Source organism: Ammospiza caudacuta, chromosome 9 (genome assembly GCF_027887145.1).
Source record: "Ammospiza caudacuta isolate bAmmCau1 chromosome 9, bAmmCau1.pri, whole genome shotgun sequence".
NCBI classification, from domain to species: Eukaryota; Metazoa; Chordata; class Aves; order Passeriformes; family Passerellidae; genus Ammospiza; species Ammospiza caudacuta.
In genome coordinates, this window is record NC_080601.1 from 24,736,440 (window position 1) to 24,749,931 (window position 13,492).

Here is a 13,492-nt window from a genome sequence, read left to right on the forward strand (position 1 = left end):
ACTTAAAACCCCAGGAATTCCTGGCTCCCAAACTCGTTCTTCTTCCACCAGGCTATTGAGGCACCCAGGGTAACTGGGTATTTTCCTTTAGCCAGAGATGAATAGATCCCAAAAACTGGAAGGAGGGTGGCAATGGTGGAGGGTCACAGGAAAGACTCATTGCTGACAGCTCATTCTCCTTTTAGGGCAGTTTCCTAGCAGCTTTGTTGAACCTGTGGATATTCCCCCTTTGAAGCAGGGAGAAAAACTGCTTGTTTGTACCAATGACTTCACATCTCAAGAGCCAGGGAGCTTGTCATTGCAGAGAGGTAATCTCCATTCCCTTCCTTTGTTTTGCACCTCAAAAGCCTCACCTGTCCTTCCAGATGGATGAATCTAGTCACAGCATCCTGCCTAGAGTGACAGAAGAAAGAGGTGAATCTCCTAATTCCTCATGACATAGGTCATGTCAAATCCACCATGGTCCTCTAGGCTTCTGCCACTTGGATACAAGTTTCTCATGATCTGTCATTACACATGAAACTCCAAAAATTGGCATCACCTGATCACAGTAAATTTACAATTGCCTTTTAACTGACCTCTAATCTCCAAATCTTAGACTTGCATTTGGGGGAGAATGAAAGCCTCAGTGCACCTGCACAGCTTTGCAGCCAAGCTGTGTATCTTAGATGTACAAGAGGCTGTTGATACTTCATGCCTTAATCCCATCCTGTGCTTGTGTGCATCCCCAGCATGCACTGTCCTATAACAGAGTGCCAGTCCTCACCCACAGCCAGGAGGGAAATGTGGAGGCAGGAATAAGAGGTGGAAAGCAATAATAACAGCAGTTTTGAACTGGTGTGTCTCATTCTCTGCAGGAGACTTGGTGATCCTGGGGGGACCCCTGGCCTCCAGCTGGCTCCAGGGCCGAAGCAGCTGGGGTTCCAAGGGCTTTTTCCCCTCATCATGTGTGAGGGAGCTGTGCCTTTCCGTTCGGAGACGTCAGCTGTCCCAGAGCCCTCTCCTGGAGGTGCCTGCCTACTCCTTGGGCCAAGCCCAGGCCCTGATGGACCTGTCTGCTCAGCTGGAGGAGGAACTGGACTTCAGGGAAGGGGATGTGATCAACATTATTGGTGTCCCAGAGCCTGGCTGGTTTGAGGGTGAGCTCAGAGGCTGCAGGGGCATCTTCCCAGAGGGTTTTGTGGAACTGCTTACTCCTCTGCGAGCACCAGGAACCTCAGTGGATCCAGAGCCCACAGGGACTTGTGACACCAATGGGACAGTAGAGATGCCCCACAAAGATGACAAGGAGCCAGGGGGTACTTATGGTGTTGCCCTCTATCAGTTCCAAGCCCTGGAGTCCAAGGAACTGGATTTTGATGTGGGTGACAGGATTCGGATTGTAGGCATTCTGGAGGATGGCTGGCTGGAGGGGGAGCTGAGAGGAAGACGTGGCATCTTTCCACACAGATTTGTGAGGCTGGAAGCCTCTGAGGCTTGCTTGGAAAAGGTGAGTGCTGGGGATCTGCAAGGTGGAGGCAGTTGTGGATTGAACACCCATCAAGATCCAGAAATCACTTGCTCTGAAACTCCTCCTTTGCCCCAGAAAGATAGCAGGGAAAAGGAGGATGGCTTGGCTGCAGATCCTGAGCCTGCCACCATTTTGTCTCACAAGGCAGAGAGGTCAGAGGATCCTCTTGGCACTGACTTGAGACAACACCAGGCCTTTCCCAGCACAGGACACCAAGAACCGCATCCCGAAGGCATGGTGGGCTCAGTCCCCTCTAACCACACCAAGTCAGTCAATGGCGTTCACCCCTCTGCCCAGCTGCCTCCCCCACAGGGCAACAGGCCTGGCCAAGCAGGTGAGCTGGAACCTGGAGGGACTACTTCAGCCACCCCAGGAAACTCAGAAATCTGTCACTCCCTCCCTAAGCATGATGGAGACAGCCCCACTGTACCCTTGCAGGCACCCCACTTCCCCCAAAATCCTTGCAGGAGCCAAGCGATTTCATCCACTAATAGCTGGGCAGCATCTGAGCCCCAGGAGAGCCAGAGCAGGACCCAGGACCTGGACAATTGGATGGACAGTAAACTGGAGACGTCCAAGCCCTGTCCCAGCTTAGGAAGTGCCCAGGTGAGCCTGGACACACGGGCTGGGAGCTTGGGGGAGTGCTGCCCTCTTGCAGTGCAGGGGGACAGCTGCACGGACCTGGACTCCAAACTGACGGAGCAGCTGGCCCAGTTTGAGAAGAGCCTGTCTGGTACTGGTGCAGAGCAGGACAAGGTCTCCCGTCACTTCTCCATCTTGGACTACAGCTCTGAGAAGGACATTGTCCGTGGGTCTCCTGAATCTGTGTCCCACTCCAGGCAGGCAGAGAGGAGAAGGGCCCTGAGGCCGCCCCCTCCTCGGCCCAGCAGCCTGGTGACAGGGCAGGGTGGCCAGGTGCCCAAAGGCAGGGCTCTGTCCTTCTCGGTCAGACCCTCCCGGCCTGCGCCCCGGCGTCCACCCAGCAACCAGCGGAAACACATGGCCCCTGCACAGCCTCGGCCCAGCACCCCAGAGCAGCGGCTGGAGGAGGGATGTGAGGACTTGACACAGGTAGGATCAGCCTCCTCCAGCTCCATCCTGCTGACTAGAATTGGAGAGGTGGAGAGAGATCTGGAGGCATACAGCAAGACCCGTGCCGAGCTAAGCCTGATGCTGGAGGAGCAGCAGGATGAGCTGGTGAGAGCAGAGACCATGGAGAACCTTGATTTCTGTGACTCCAATATTGAGAGCCTCAGCATGGAGCTGCAGGAGTTGAGAGGTGAGTCTGCAACAGTGTGGGATGGGGAATGCTTCAGGAGCACAGGTGCTTCTACTGTTTTACAGACACTGTTGAAGGCAGTCTTTTATACCCTTTAATTCTTGATTTTGATAATTTTGTAAGTACTGTTGCAGTATATATCATCATGATTTTGCCTTGGGGAATCACTGTGTCTTTCTCTGAATATCCCTTTGCCCTGATCTTCCCCACCCCCTTTTTCTTCCAACTGTCCCATCTCTTCCAGCCCCACCATACATCCAGAGCTTTCATCTCATCTACTCCCAGTATGTCCATGATGAAAAGCAAAACCACTACTGCTGCATTTCCAACCTCCCTGACTCATCCCCTCTATCTGTAGGGGAGTGAGCAGCAACTTCAAGGCTGGGGGTCCTGCAGTTGAGATTTGAGTTGATGTCTGTGCTGTGACTGCTCTTAACTTGTCAGGGCACTGGGTTTCCTGTGCTTTCTGCTCTGGTACTGATACAGACCTGTGGGGATTTGTTATTCGTATGAGAAGGGGTGCACAGAAGGGGACTGAACCTGACCTGGGAGTGGGATGGATTACTGGGCAAAAAGTAAAACCTGCCCCTGTGCTCCTGCCATCCATTAAGTCCAGGACAAGGAAATAGGACTATTCTGTTGGTAACAGCAGCAAAGAGCTTACAATTGTGGCATATCTGTAGCTGAAAATGGGACTTTTGTTCTTGCACCCCAGAAAAAAATTACTCAGAAAAGAGGAATTTCCCATGATTATATCAGCACATTTGGTCTCTGAAACCTGAAGATGCCATGTAAAGATCAATGCTGTAAATTATGCTACACTTGATATTACAGTAGACAAATGGAAAGATGGAATCACATACATCTTCTCCCACAGTTCCTTCCCAGGCTTCTCCCAGGAGCTGACACTGCAGTTCTGTCACTGAAACCCACGACATGCAGGAAATGTGGGCACTGCATGCGGGAGATGGAGTGAAATGCCAGCTCCTGCCTGGGAGTTGCTCACTCTGACTTCATTGCCTCCATCCTCCCACTGCTTAATCAGCACTGAGGAGCCCAGGGACTTGCTTCATGATCGTGTCAGAGGCAGAGCACGTGGCAATGAAGGCTGGTATGGCTGCACCAGGAAAACAGGGTGACCAACAGCCTTCATGTCAGTGGTGTGCAAAAGGGATGCTCGGAAGGAGGCCTAGAGGATTTGAAGCTAGATAAAATAACTTGAAGGTAGGAAGAGGAAAGTCTAGGCTGAATCTCAGGGGAAATTTTCTGATGGGATGGATCTTGCTGGGAAGTGTCTCCCACTGTCCCCGTGCTTCCTGGTAGAGGACTGATCCTGTGGAACCTGTTGGTTCCTGGAACTAGAAGTTTTAGGCAAGAACTAATGCACTATCCTGAGGCATCCTCAAGCTAGTATCCTTTCAGTAGTCCTAGGGGATTTTTCTCCTGTTCAAGAGACCTCTCTAGCCATGTAATGAAGATGTGTTCTACCCAAGCTCTGCCATGTCCCTGCTGACACATCTGAGTGTGGCCAGAGAGCCCAGCTGTAGTGCAGCAGGCAGAACAGTAATTTGGTGTTGCATCAACTCAGCAAAACGTGTTTGTGGCATGCCTGAGGCATGACCTCTGCCTTACCACTGTTAGGAACGTGGAGACACTGGAGGCAGAAAAGCTCTCACTAAGATTTGACCAGCAACCAAAGCAGGGCAGGCATAGTCTTACAGGAGAAATAGTTGATAGTGGGGAATCCAGCCCTTCAGTGTATTTTTTGGAAGCCAAAGGAAGAGTAGAAAATACAGTTTTCTACAGTAAGTGTTTAAAATCATCAGGTTATTTTTTTGGTGTGTCTTTATGAGCACACTGGGGTTTTACTGATCACCAGGCTGGGGCAGGATTAGCACTTGCTCTTCTGCAGTTGGAGTAGAAGAGTCCATTGGTTTTATTTTTGTCTTCTACCAGCTGAGGGCATGGGCTCTGCGTTCCTAGCAAGTGTTGCAAGAACCTGAGACATGGATGACATCTACAGACTCTCGTGCTCTCTGTCAAGGGCATGCTGTGGTTGTGTCTTGGTTTCTTATAGGAGCTCTGTGTTTGGCATGGAAAATTTGGGATATGTTGTGCCCTGCAGGGAGAAGCATTACTGGAGTGTGTATTTCTCTAGCCTTCTGTAAACTTATTTGGTGTGTTGGCACCAGACTCCATAACCCAGGTAATCCCTTCAAGCCTGTTCCTGTCAGCGGGTGGACCAGCTGTTCCCCCTGGAGCAGGGAACCAAGCAGCTGTGACTGCATGGCACTGTGGAGGCACTGGTCTGTCATGCAGGGAGCAGCTCCTCTCCTGAGCTTCGTGTGACTGTGCTGAGGGCTGGGAAGAGGATGGGCTCAGCATCAGGGTTGAGCCAGGGACAGCCTGAAGGCCTCAGTTTGCCCCAGCAAAGTGTGGAGCAGAGCCCAGCTTCTTGTAGACCACGTTGTTTCCTCCATGCCATCAGGGGTGGAAAGAAGAAGATCTAGTAGGAGATCTGGTGTCCCACCTCTGCTCTGTGGCTTCCTGCGGTCTCACACATGCTCTGTTTCCCTTCCCTGAGGACATTGGTCTCGGGGCAGGGCCTCTGCATGCTCCAGTGCCCTCCTCCTCCCTGCCTCAGAGCTGCCTGCAGAGAGGTTTTGGCAAAGCCGCGGAGCCGGTTTGGGCGGTGCAGGCCTGCCCAGCCTGGCTCCCGTCCTGCTCAGGGCTGGTTACTGATTACTTTGGGCAGCAGGTGGAGGAGGCCAGGGCTGCCGGCGATTGGGCCCCTGCCTTTGCTGGCTGGTTTCAGGAAGCAGCACCTGCGTTTCGCTTGTGACGGGAGCGCTGGAGCAGAGTGGAGAAGCGCCGTCAGCCTGGGGCTGGGCTCAGGGAGCAGAGGGTGAGGGGAGCCGGCCCCTGTGCCACACCCCACAGGACTATGCGCACCTGTCCTTAGAGGAGACGCTGCATGGAGGATCCGAGACAGGAACCGCGGCTCCTCAGCTGGGAATATGAGGATTGTGGTGCTGTACGGAGACGGGACCTGGCCGGCTGCAGTGACAGACCCAGGGCGACAAGGAGGCCGTACCCGGGCAGCCGAGGAGCAGACAGTGGCTGGGACAGTTCCAGGAGACAGGAGGACAACTCCGTGGACCAACAGAGCAGGAATGGAGACTGCAGAGGTTTTTGGAAGGAACAGATGCAGTACATGGACTGCAGGAGAGCAGACAATGTTTGGGAAGGCAAAAGACAGGATATAGAGGACAGAAACTACAGGGTGTGTGAGAGGGAGGGTGTTCAGTACAGAAACTGCAGTTCTGAGATAAGAGGAGGGTGGAACAGAGAGGACAGAGTACCTGGGCAGTATAGGGAGAAAGCAAGGCAGTATGGAGAGGATAGAGGCCTTGGAGACTGTAAGGAGGGGGGAAGGTGGTATCAGGACTACAGAGATCCTAGGGACTACAGTGAGCATGGAAGACATTATAGGCACAGGCAAGAGAGGAATTCTGGGGAGTATAGGGAGAGGAGAAGGCAGTATAGAGAGGATGGAGTCAATCAGGCATGTAGGGAGGGAGAAAAGTGTTATAGAGATGATGGAGGCCCTAGAGCATATAGAGAGCAGGAAAGGCCACATGTCAGAGACCAAGTAGATGAAGAAGACTGTGAACAGCACAGGAAGCCCAAAGGCCATGTCATGGAGCACAGCAGTCCAGACAGAGGTTGTGAAGTTCCTGCATTTGCAGTCAGGTCCTCAGGAGATGGCAGTGTGAACCTGGGGTCAGGTACCTGCTACACACAGTTCGAGACATGCGTCATTGACTCCGACAGCTGTGGGGAGCTGGAAGGAGAAGCCCCAGGGCCTGGGAGGCCAGCCAAGAGCAGCAGCAGGGCAGCAGAGCACCCGAGGGTACGCACGGGCCGGCCCGACTGGAGCCAGCTCTGGGAGCAGGAGGCCGAGGAAGAAAACAGGGTGGGCTCTGTGCTGCAGAGAAACAGCTTCTACAGACGGACGGCTCCCAGTGCCCTGCGGCACTCAGAGTTTGTGCAGACCAGGAAGAAAAACCCAGGTACACAGGGAAGTGGGGGGCAATTCCCTTGAGTGTGCCTTCACCCTGCCCTGGCACCGGGGCAGCACGGGGAGCCTGGTACACGTGGGTGGCCAGCACAGCCAGCCTCTCTCAGGAAGGCTCCTCTCTGGCACTTAGTGAAACAGCATCAAGGTTGTCACCCCTCCCTGCAGCCTCTGCAAGGGGGTTTTGTGAAGGCTAGGTAGGAGGGAAGCACAGGTAACACAGACTCAAGGCTCCTTTCTGTTACTCCTGCATGGTTTTGGTACACCCTAAAACTTGTGGCCCTGGTTTGTCTGCTCTCTCAGGGCTCAGAGAAGGTTCCTCATGAGGGAGAGGGTGAGATGCTGGGGTTATTCCCACTGCCTCTTTATAACCCAGCATTAATAGATTCTGTAGGAACCAATTCCTGAGCATGAGTATGGCAGCTGTTCACAGGCAGCACAAAGCAGGAAATAGAGGAAGCTGTTGAAGCACTCAGACATATGCAGAGAACAAGTACTCAGAGTTGCCTAATTCACCTGGGCAGGACACCCAGGCACCTGCATGTTGGGGGGCTGTCACCAATAGCAATCTCTTGCACTGTCACCCCTCAGTACTGCAGTGGTCCCTTGCCTGTGCTACAACAGTTGCATGCCCTGTGTCCTGGGTCCCCAAGCCATCTCCAGGTCTCCAGTACCATCAAATAGCACCCTGGAGCTGCAGAATTACCAAAGTGGAAGGCTTGGACTGTCTTGGCATGGTTGAAATAATTCCCTTGATGCTGTGGCTGTGTTAGAGTCAGCTGCAGACAGATTTGTGCAGCTTGGCTTGTTGGTGCAAGAATATTGGTGGGGGTTCAGGGGAAGTGGCAGCAGGGTGCTGGGGTCTGGGCAGAGGGACAGAAGGAGCCCTTTATGATGGTCAGGCCTCCATGTGTCTGGAAACTTATTTGTTCCTGTGCCCTTTCTGCCAGCATCTGTCTCATGTAGCTGTGTGTGTGAATTCTCCGTGAAGTGGGATTGAAACGGAGAGGAAAACTGCAACAGCCAAAGTGATGGCAAAGCTGGAGGCAGTGTCTACTCTGCCTTAGCAAGAAGTCTGTCCTCTGGAGGTATTTGATGATTAAGCAGGCTCCAATGGCTGAATTTTTGTACTCTCAGGCCACCCTGTAAGGGTGGAACTTTGCTCAGCTGTGTCCCCAGGGTGAGGAAAGGGAGAGGCTTTGCGGTGCCAAGACGTCCAAAGGGCAGCCGGGGAGCCAGGAGGAGGCCAGGAACAGAGTGGGATGGGAAATGGTCCACAAAGCCTTAGGAGGCTGGAGCAGTGCTGCTTCTCCAGCTTTTGCTAGAGTTGAAGGGACAGACTGTGATGCCAAGTGAAAGCCTATGCTCTTCAGGATTATAGGATTCTTCTCCACTGTGGCAGGCTTGGGGCATGGGAGTAGCGATGAGAGGTGCAGGGCAGGATGCTCTCAACATCTGCACCAGGGTCTCACAGCAGAACAGGAGAGATGAAAGCTCCAGGTATTTCAAACACTGTCTGTCCATCCTGTGGCCTTTTTCTGGCTGCAGTTGTCTGTTACTTTCCTCCCCTTGCCCTATTGGGGCACAGTGCTGGACCATCTCTCCTTGGCATGTACTGCTTTGCTGCTGCAGCTGCCTCAGTGTGAGATCCCACCAGCACCTCCCCAAAAGAGCTCCCATTGTGCTTGGCAGCAGACAACTCCTGTGCAGCTGGCAAGCAAAAGTCAGCTCTGGTTCTCCCTCAGTGTGTGTGCTCCAGGCACCTTTTCTAATGCTGTTTACTTCTCTAACAGGTTCCTCCTCCATCCATGGAGTAACAGAATTTGTGACTTTAAAGCCCCAGTACAGATCATGGAATCATATAATGGTTTGGGTTGGAAGAGAACTAGAGGGGCATCTAGTTCCAATGCCCCTGCCATGGGCAGGCATGCCACACTCTAGATCAGGTTGCCCAGGGCCCCATCTGGCCTGCCTTGAATACTTCCAAGCCAGTGGAGATGATCTCTTCTGTTCACAGGGTTATCACACTTCTTACAGATTTCTGTACAGTGTAACTGGGTGACAGCTGCAGGGTTAGAGCACCTCTTCTGGGATAAGACTCAGATGTCTGACTGCCTGACACATCAACAGGAGAGCCCACCTGCCATAGTTTTGCTGCTTAGTCACCATCATTCTTAAAGGTTTTGCATGCTAATGTGTTACATTTCAGCTCTGAACCCCAACCTTTTTCTCCTAAATTAGAGCTTTTTAGTTGATGGATATTCTTCTCAGGCAGGTACTGTAATTAAGTCATTTTTCAGTCTTCAGTTCTTTGTAGTGAATGGAGTCTTAAAATACCCATGTCAAAGACTCAGAGGAAGACCTTTCAGTGTTTATTCTTCCTGATGCTCACTCATTTTTCAGTTCAGACTCTTTTGAAACGGAGGACTTCAGAGCTGGGTGAGGCATTCTGGGTGGGTGTCAGCACTAGTTTACCTTGCTATGCTCCTGTGCCCTTGTCCAAAACCCCAGTGGTCCTCTGCAACGTTCAGGGAACTCCTGTTGAATTTTGTCTGATCAAGCCAAAAAATTACTGCCCAGAATACAGTCCTGCATGTGGCTGTGTTTCTTGTTCCATTAATACAGTAATGCATCTGTCTGCATTAAACCTGCTTGGTTTGAATAATTCCATCTTATTCAGGGTACCCTGCATCACTCAGTGACTCATATGCCTCATCTTTATTTGTGATCCTGTTGAATTGATCCTCACTTCTCCACATGACAGCAGTGATTTTCCATTTACTCTGTTATGTGGGATTAAGTAAATCCAGTCTCTGGAGAACCTGTTTAGAAATGCCTTCTTTTCTGGATAGTCTCCACTCCACTGGCAGTGGATTTTAAAGGTGGGTTGGTTTTTTTGGGTTTTGTTTTGTTGGTTTTTTTGTTTGTTTGGTTGGGGTTTTTTTCTCTTTTTGCCTTTTAGAAAGAAATGAGCAGAAAATTATTGTATAATTCTACCTTTTTGCCAAAAACTGTGCTCACTCTGCGTAATTGTGGGATTGTGTCCTTGTAGGATTTCCTTTGTCCTGGATGGAAATAAAGGTCCATTATAAAGTAGCATTTTATTTCCTCATTTAAAATATGAAAACTGAATTCTACCATCCATGGATTTTTCTTGATGTCTTTCTTTTCTCATTTTTGTGTGACGTGTCTGTTATCTCTTATCTGGCTTACTATGTCCATTTATATATTTATATTTGCTGTCTTTATTGAAGCACAGATGCAGGACAGACTTTTCATCAGTACTGTTCTCTTCATGTTTTTTGAATTGTATATTTAAAACATCCTTTTTAAGAAGGATTTCATTCAGCTTTCATTCTTTTGTCTATCAGAGGTTTTGCTCACGCTTTTGTTGATGCCTTGCCTCAGTTTTAGCAGCTTAGCTATTTTACACCACCATATTACTTCACTTTTTTCTTTGTCAATGGTTGGAATCATTCTCTGCTCACACTGAATGCCATGGGGCTGTCTGGGCAACCAGAGGCGGTTTGGGGCCATGGTTGTGGTCTTATCTGGCACAGAGACATCCCAACAAAGCTCTGCATTAGGCATGCTTAGCATATCAAGCCACTCCAATGGCTCTGGAGAAGCATCCCTGTTCTGTCCCTGTTCAGCTCCCTGGTGTATCACCAAAGTCTGGAGTAAGAGTTTTCACCCCAGCCAGATCCTGCTCCTGGCAGCCAGTTTAGCCTTTTGCTCAGATTAATTATTCCCTGCCCTAGTTTCATTGCCCCCCCTCTCATGGTCGGCAGTGGCTCCTCCCCTCCTGGCCTCCACATACTTCAAATATTTGCAGCTGGTTTGTTTTGTCCTGAGTCACTGCTTGACTGTGCTGAGCTGTGGGCCGGGGCTGGGCTTGCCTGGCGGCTGGGAGCAGCTCCACCAGAGATCCCTGGGATTGTCCTGGTCCCTCTCCAGGGAGCATCACCTGCGGGATGCTGCCAGGTGAGCCCTGAGGAGCAGCAGCTGGGGGGCAAGGCAGGCATTGGGGTGAGCCCTGCCCATGGCGGACCTGCATCCCCTTGGATCTGCTCTGTGTGGGTCAGCTCTGCTCAGGGAAAACCTCTAATTGCACGTGTGCTCCCACTAGGAGGCTGGCTAATGGCAATTCAAGGTTTTTGTTAATTGGAAGAAAGTTGATGGCAGTGACATTTCTCAGGTGAGCAGGATGAGCAGTGTGATTGCAATAGCAAACCACAGCCTCCCCAGGAAGGGCAGAGGTGGGAGTGTGCTCCATCTTCACACCCCATTGCCAGGGCTGGGTTAGGAGCTGCTGCTGGGTCTCTCATGGGTCCAGCAGGGGTATAGCAAAGCTCAAAAGCAGGTGCTCCTGGGAGGCTGTCTCAGACCATCAACCAAGGAAAAACCGGAGAACAGAATCTCTGAGAATTGTGATTGAGAACTTTGTTTTTGGAAATGTATTTCTGAATGCCTATTTAGCAACTGTGTCATGGGTAAATATGAATTTGTCACTGGATTGGAATTTGTTGGCTTCATTAAAAATACAAGTTATATTCCTGCAGGCCAACAAAGCCCATTCAAGCTGTGGTGTATGTCTTAGCATCTCCAAAGTTGATGTGCATGATGAATCAAATTGAAAGGTAACATCTAAATAGAAAATCTGTGGAGTAAAATGGAGATGTGTTTAAAAAATACTTACTAGATGACCAAAATCTACAGCTGTGAAATTGGTGGGTTTAGCTAACTGCTTAATAAGCCTCATTTAGGGAAAGCTGCTGTTAGACATACAAGGATGTGTGACAAACAAGAAAAATAAATTAATGACAATTAACAGAGATAGTATGAAATGCAAAAAGTAAGAGTATTTAAATGCATCAGAAACAAACACTAAGCAATACATATTGGTCAGATATAAGAGCCAAATATTACAAGATACAGATATAAGAGCCAAATAAATTCTATATTTGAATATTTTGAGCTGTAAGTGTTTGGAAACTCAAAAACTTTTGAGTTAATTGCTGAAGGAGGATGCTGGACTAGGGATAAACAGCAAGAGTTCGAAGAGCCTTAACTGCAATGTAGCCTTGTTTTTGGAGGAGTCTTGGAATGTTCTGAAAGAGCAAGAAGGCCAGAGGAGAATTAATTTGTATGAGTTTTCAAAATTGTCCAAATACTGATACAATGCACAAGTGATGCCCAGCATTGTGCCAGGTCATCCAGGCTGAGCTGATAACTACTGTGGGCTTAAAATCTGTGCAATGAAGGTTTTAATTTCCCTTCCATAGGCAGAGACTTGAGACTTGCCAAAGGAGGGTGTCACAGAGCTGGCAGTCTCACAAGTGTGGGTTGAATCCTTGCCACAGGGTACTTTCTGTAAGGGCCTGACCTAGATTTACTTGCTTGGGGTTTGCTTGGTGGAGCGTGGGGAGCTGCTGCATTTGCCAGCAGTGCTGGGCATCCCCAGCTCTGTTGAGGGGAGCTGGAGCCAAACACATGGTGTGACTGCAGTTAGCTCTGGCTAAGGCTGGGAGCACAGCAGGGTTGTTTGGTGGTGCAGTAAACTCCAGAGGTGTCCTGTACAAAACTTAACGTGGTGGCATTTTTCCTGGGGCTAAATATAAAATCCTGTTCTTCGACCAAAGAAATGTAATCTTTTCCATTTGTCTTCCCAAATGCTGCTGTATGGGTCATATCTTGCTGTGATTTTGGCTTGTCTTAATTTTCAAGATTCTTCCCAGCCCACCCCATGCAATAGTATCATCTCACTGCCCACCCCCTCTGGGTTTCACACACCTGTTTGCATTGCAAATTAACACCTTCCTCTTTCTTCCAGGCTGCCTTCCCACTTGAACTTGCTCTCCTGCAAAACAAGTGCCATGCCTTCTTTAAGATAACTCATTTGTTGTTCCTTCATTAACTCCCTGAGCCACAAAGACCTGCTGACTGTATTATCTTAGTGCTTAGTTGTCCCTCCTGTACGTTTTTCTGCTCATACCCTGTCCAGGCTCCCAGTGCTGTGTCTGGGGATATCCCTGTGGGTGTTTGTGGAGGACCTTGCACAGCAGGGCCCAATCTGCTCCTAACTTATCAAATGCTGTAGAAATGCAAAGAGCAAAATAAGTTAAACCCGGCATCTGCTCTGAGGCCCTCCTTGTGTATTCCTGCTGCATTTGTGTTGTTAAAGTTCATCACTGGGGGCTGCTGGAAAGCCAAGACAGGCTCTGATGGGGTTAGGCTTAAGGATACTTGCCAGTAGGAATCAGTGAGGCCTTTTCTTCCCAGTGATTGCCTACTAAATGAAGTGCTGGTTGTGTCACTGAATCCTCCTCCATGGAGCTGGTTGTTTTGCCTCTCCCGAGGCTAGATTTCAAGGCAGGGCAGCAGAGATGCCAGCTTAGAGAGACAAATATCTTCCCTCCCACATTGAGGGCATCTGTGTTTCAGCTGGGTTTCCCATTTGCCAGACTGGCACTGGGAATGATTTTGAAGTTGTTCTTTCTGCAGAGAGGCACAATGGTTCATCCTCAGCCCGGATAGCTCTAAGAACATACTGTTTGATGCTGATGCTCCTGGTTTCTGCCGAGTCTGCTCTGCAATGGGAAGGGCCAAAAGGGCTGGCATGGTT

The 13,492-nt window shown here is 50.1% G+C and overlaps 1 protein-coding gene across 1 annotated transcript in view; it reads left to right on the forward strand.

Annotated features, from left to right (window-relative positions):
* The window catches only part of DNMBP (dynamin binding protein), a 33,670-nt gene that overhangs the window by 10,421 nt on the left and 9,757 nt on the right, over positions 1 to 13,492 (forward strand). Inside the window, exons 3-4 of the mRNA XM_058810242.1 lie at positions 186 to 308; positions 858 to 2,789. Of these exons, the coding sequence (XP_058666225.1) occupies positions 186 to 308; positions 858 to 2,789 (2,055 nt within the window). The remainder of the gene's footprint in view (positions 1 to 185; positions 309 to 857; positions 2,790 to 13,492) is intronic.